At 41.3% G+C, this 5,552-nt stretch overlaps 1 protein-coding gene across 1 annotated transcript in view; it reads left to right on the top strand.

Moving 5' to 3' along the window:
• SNRK (SNF related kinase) overlaps positions 1-2,811 on the top strand; it is a 49,157-nt gene extending 46,346 nt beyond the window's left edge. The window contains exon 7 of the mRNA XM_023529028.1: positions 8-2,811. Coding sequence (XP_023384796.1) covers positions 8-158 — 151 coding nt within the window. The 3' untranslated portion in view covers positions 159-2,811. The remainder of the gene's footprint in view (positions 1-7) is intronic.
• The last annotated feature ends 2,741 nt before the right edge of the window (positions 2,812-5,552 follow it).

Raw genomic sequence — 5,552 nt, 5'->3', positions numbered from 1 at the left:
GCACCACTGACTTAGAACGGATAAAGAGCAAGAACCTGAAAAATAACGTGCTCCAGCTACCTCTGTGCGAGAAGACTATCTCTGTGAACATCCAGCGGAACCCTCGGGAGGGGCTGCTGTGCGCCTCCAGCCAGGCCAGCTGCTGCCAGGTCATTTGACTGCGGCCCACCCGGGGCCACTAGCGCGCCTCCTGCTCGGGGCGGTGAAGGCCGGCTCCCTTCACTGCTTCCTTTCCGGTTTTACTGTTTTAAAGCGGGCAATTATTTATTACTTTTTCATCTGTTCGCCTGGCGATGTGACAAATGCATGGTCTTTGTGCATGCTGCTGCTAGATACTACTTTTCCAGCCGAAAAGTCTATTGTGTAATTTTTACATTCATAATTTTAATGTGGATGATCAGGATTAAATTAAAATGTATATTTGGAACCTAATATAAATGGAGCACTTAGAAATCTGATGTTCTGCACTTAACCTAGAAAGGGGAAAAAATGCTTTTGTTTCCTTGTGAAAAATCACAATTCCTGTCCTGACCTTCTGTGATACGGAAACTCCGTGCTCTGAGGCACACTCTGTGGTGTCTGAGACAGAACCAAAGCAATAACGTTGTCGTGCCCACAGGCCTGGAGCCCGCGGACGTGCGCCTGCCAGCCTTCCGAGGCCCTGAGGCCCGCGCAGAGCAGACAGCCAGCGTCTGCCCTAGAACCTTAAAATGATTTCAGCATACCCACACCTGTTTGTCTTAAGCTATCGTGTGAAAAAAAAAGTTTGGGCTCTTAAAATTTAACTGAAAAAGATTTTCTTGTAATAGGTGAGATAAAGTACTTAGATTCATAAGGCAGCTTCCCCTGTAGTGGTAAATTATAAGCAGACAATCCTATTTTATAATGTGATAAAGTGAATTTTGATGATGTCTTAACTCTACTTCTAGAGTGTCTGTTAAACAGAACAAAAAGATGTAAATTCCCCGTAGGGCACAGCCCAGGGTTTCCTTGAAAACCCTGTAGATAGAAGAAACTATAGGGCCTAATGTGGAAGCAAAGGTGCACACAGAGGTTGGCAAAGTCAAAACCCCATAAATTAAAAAGATTCCATATATATGTATGGATTTGATTTTTAAGAGTTTGGTAATTAGTTGTCTCTTTTGTTATTTCCATGGTACATCCTTTAGCTCGAATAGCTCTGAAAATTGGCCCATGAAAAAATACACATAAAAGGGTAAAATTCACACAGCAAACAAAAATGCACAAAGCCTGCTTTGTTTTGGGTTTGGTTTGGTTTTGTTTTGTTTTCCGCCGGAAGTGTTTTTCACTTTGCCTTCCTGCTAAAACAATAATCAAAGAACTCTTGCTTTAAACTATTCCTGTACAAATACTACTTTTGACCAGATAATCGTCTTTTGTGGCATTTTATCTGTAGGACACGGTATATTGCAGATTGCTGATTTTGGAAGGGGCCAGATGCTACTTTTTTCATGCTGTGCCCTGGGGGGTTCTTATAGGCAGTGCTTAGCGACATTGGGGATAGGATGTGGCTGGGCCCTGGGGGGTCTTCCCACGCTCGTCAGCCTCCAGTCGTGTCCCTGAAGTGACAGTCACCTGGTCCGTAGAGTGGGCAGAGCACCAAAGGATGGCATTCCATTGGTCACGGTTTCTCCAAGTACACACCGATCTCGCTACTTTAGGATTCGTATATTTTACTCAGAACTCTGAATTTCGCTATATACTTACTAAGCTAAGTAAAGAGGATACTTAAAATACTTATTTTACTTTCTAGACCTAGGCTAGATATGTTTTAAGCTACAGCTCTAGTTCATTGGGATATTTATAATTGAAAGCTACGAGAATAGACGTGTGGGTGAAGCCATAGAACATATTTGCTTGAAATTCTTGAGCAGGGATCTTTCAAAGGGCCAGAAATAAGATGTGTGGTTCACGTGGAGAGTGAGCGTAACATCTGTATTAAATGTAGGAGAGAAGTTTATAAAGGGCATTGGCAATAAACTCTTTGTTGCAGCTGTTTTCCAAGTAATGTAAATACTCTTTCCTGTGATATGTATAGCCTTGGAATGGCACCTTTTAACTAACCCATATGTGTTTGGTTTTCAATGGTTTTTTTATATTCAGATGTATATATGGTGCTCACTTTAGGATCAGCAGTGTTGACCATTTATGCTGCATAGCTGTATTATAGCCTTATTAGTTGTGTGTGGTTGGTTGACCCTCTGGGTATACAAATGTTAGTCTGAGTGGCGTCTTCCTCATTTGTTCATAAGTGAATGACTGTGCATGTGTTGTATGTCATAGTATGTCGTCACATACAAGGGAGGGAGCGAATAACCATTACATTAAGATAATATTGGACCAAACTACTTACTTGCTCTAAACAGTTTCTTGTACCCCTTAACCTGTCTTCAGAAGTTGCATAGAGTTACAGTAGTGTGTAAATTAAATATTGTGGAAAAACAGTTAGTCTTGTATTTTTCTGTGTGTGTGTGTATGTGTGTGTATATATACATATATCTGTGTGTGTATATGTATATATATAAAATTATGTACTTCTGGCAATTCTATCTGTATTTAAAGATGTGACAATCGACACCTATTTTAAGAAGTCGTGAGACTGAATCAAATTCAAGCTACTTCTACCAAGTAAGAATTGATGTGTTAAGAGGGTACAGAATTATCAGCCGATTTGGTCAGTTGCTTCCACTGCTGGTTGATTTTCCTCATTGTGTAAACATTGACAGGTATGTGACAAATGGGAAAAAAATCCAAATAATAAAGTGGCATATTGGTGTTCAGCAATATAAACCGCGTCCCATGTTGTTTCTTCTCACGGATGCAGCTCCGTAGGGTCCCCGCCTGGGTTGGACCCGGCTTCCCACACGCTGTGCCCCAGCATCGCCACACGGGACCGAAAAGTACAATCTTAACTGTTCTTACTTTAACCTCATGATCCCAAGGCTCAGCGGGGCCCCAGGACTGCCCAGTAATTATCCTTTCTTTCCCCCATTCACCGGCTCTCCCCACTCGGCTGGTCACCATGCTCCATAACTGAATAAACTGAAGCTGTCAGAACCGCCCAAGCCCCCACGTCCACCACCCTCCCTCCGTGCGTGTCCACGTGCCCTGCCCTTCCTCGTGGCAGTGTGATCCCGAGGTCAGTTCCTTCGCCTACACCTTGAGACGTCACAGCTTCGAGGCAGCCGGGAGGACTTGTCCTTTCTCTTGCATCATCGACCTTGGCTTCTCCACTACATCGCTCCTGACAGCACGCAGCAAATACGGTTTTTATTCCCGTTTTTAAAAAATGTTTTTGTGTTCTCTCGCCATGACCACATTTCTCTCTCCCTCTTCTCCACTGTCTCTTGAACTTTTCCAGTCAGGCTAGTGCTGCCATAATCCCACCAAAACTGCTTTACTTAAGGTCGGCAATGACCTCCATGTGCTAAATCCAGTGTTAGTTGTTTTTTTTTTTTTTTTTAACTGAGATACAATCCACATACCACACAATTCACCTATTGAAATTGTACAATGCACTGGTTTTAGTATATTCTCAGAGTTCTGCAACCATTACCATAAATCCCCAAACAAATCTTACCCCCATTAGCACATTCTCCCTCTCTCTCCAACCTCCCACCCCAGCCTCAGCCCCAGGCAACCCCTGATCCACGGGGCGGTTCAATCCTGTGTTAGCGTTTGAAGAGTCCATCACTCTTCCTTTCAACTTCCCATGGTTCAGGACCCCACTTCTACCTTAGTCCACCAGCTTCTCATTCTCCCAACCTCTAATCTCGAAATACCCCAAGGTTCCGCTCTGGATCCCTGTTCTACCTGCAGTCTTGATCCCACGCAGTCTAACGTCTATGTGCTGTCAGATTCCAAACACATTTAGCCTGCATTTCTCCCGGGAACACCAGGTTCCAACTACCTATTCGACGTTGCTACTCGGATATGTCTAATAAGCATTTCATTTTTTGCAAGTCCAAAACTCCTACTAATTTCCCCCTTCAGATCCTTACCCCCCGATGCTCCCCATCTCACAGGTGGCAACTCTAAACCTTCATTAGTTTTGCACAAGCGAAAAACGTTGGTGTCATCTTTTACTCTTTCGCCAACATCTAAACCATCGGCAACTCTTACCACTCAAAAACTGACCCCTTATCACCTCCGGTGCTACTGCTCTGATCCAGGATGCCATCGTCACTCATCTGGACGACTGTAAATGCCCCGTAAAGGGTCTTGCTGCTCTCGCTCGTTTTTCTCTCATCTGCTCTCCATTGGGCAGTGTCGAGCAATCCTTTTAAAAGAGCTAACTCGTATGTTTTGAAAGGTGTTTAATTTCTGAATATTTGGGAATTTTCCACGGAAGTTTCTGTTACTCATTTCTAATTTAATTCTGTTTGGGTCAGAATTCATGCTTTGTATATTTGTAGTCTTTTAAAACCGATTAAAACTTGTTTTGTGGCCCAGCCAATGGCCTGTCTTGGCGAATGCTTTCATGAGTGCTTGAAAAGTGCCATTGTCGGTAAAGTGTTCTATATCTGTCAGTTCAAGTCGATTGATGATGATATTCAAGTCTTTTATACCCTGATTTTCTACCTTATATACCAATTACCGAGAGAGTAGTGTTGAAATCCAGCTATTATTGTGGATTTGCCTATTTCTTTGGTTCTATCAGTTTTACTTCATAAAATTGGAAGCTCTGTTTTTAGGGGAACGTACACATGTAAGATTGTTTTTTTTTTTGAAAATCAATCCCTTTCATCATTGTGAAATGTACCTCTTTATCCCTGGTACATTATTCTTTGTCCTGATGTCTGCTTTGTGTGATATTGATATAGTCACTCTAGCTTCCTTTGACTTGTAGGTCTTTTTCTGTCTTTTTCCTTTTAACCTGTCTCTGTCTTTACATTTAAAATATTTTGTTCGTTTTGGTTTGTAGACAGCATGTATTTGGGTTTTGCTTTTTATATCCAGTCTGCAAATCTTTGACTTTCATTTGGAGTGTTTGGACCAAATATATTTAGTGTAATTATGAACATGGTTGAATTTATTATTTTTCCATGACAGTTGATATTCAGTATCTTAGTTTCAGGTGTACAGCATGGTCGTTAGACATTTATATGTAACTTATGAAGTGATCCTCCCTCAACATGGTTGAGTTTAAATCTACCATCTTTCCAGTTTTCTATTTGTCTCATCCGTTTTTTGTTTCTTTTTCCTGCTTTTACTACCTTCTTTTGGTTTAACTCAGTGCTTTTTATTGACTTACTGGTTCTACCTCTTTTATTTTTTAGCTCTTGCTATAGAGAGAGAATATGTGTATTCACGGTCTACCTTACAGTATTACTTCCTGCAGAATGTAAGAAACTTATAGCTGTGTACTTCCATTTTCCTCCTGTTCTTTGTGCTGCTATTGTCATACATTTTATTTTTCCATATGCATAAATATCTGTCCTTTAAGTAGTTTTTTTAAGAGACGAAACATGAGAGGGAAAGTTTTTTATTTTACTTACATCTTTATCATTTACAGCACTCTTCATTTCTTT

This window comes from Pteropus vampyrus, unplaced genomic scaffold (assembly GCF_000151845.1).
Source record: "Pteropus vampyrus isolate Shadow unplaced genomic scaffold, Pvam_2.0 Scaffold35, whole genome shotgun sequence".
NCBI classification, from domain to species: Eukaryota; Metazoa; Chordata; class Mammalia; order Chiroptera; family Pteropodidae; genus Pteropus; species Pteropus vampyrus.
Note: the sequence above shows the minus strand (reverse complement) of the source record. Positions and strands in the feature narration are given on the sequence as shown.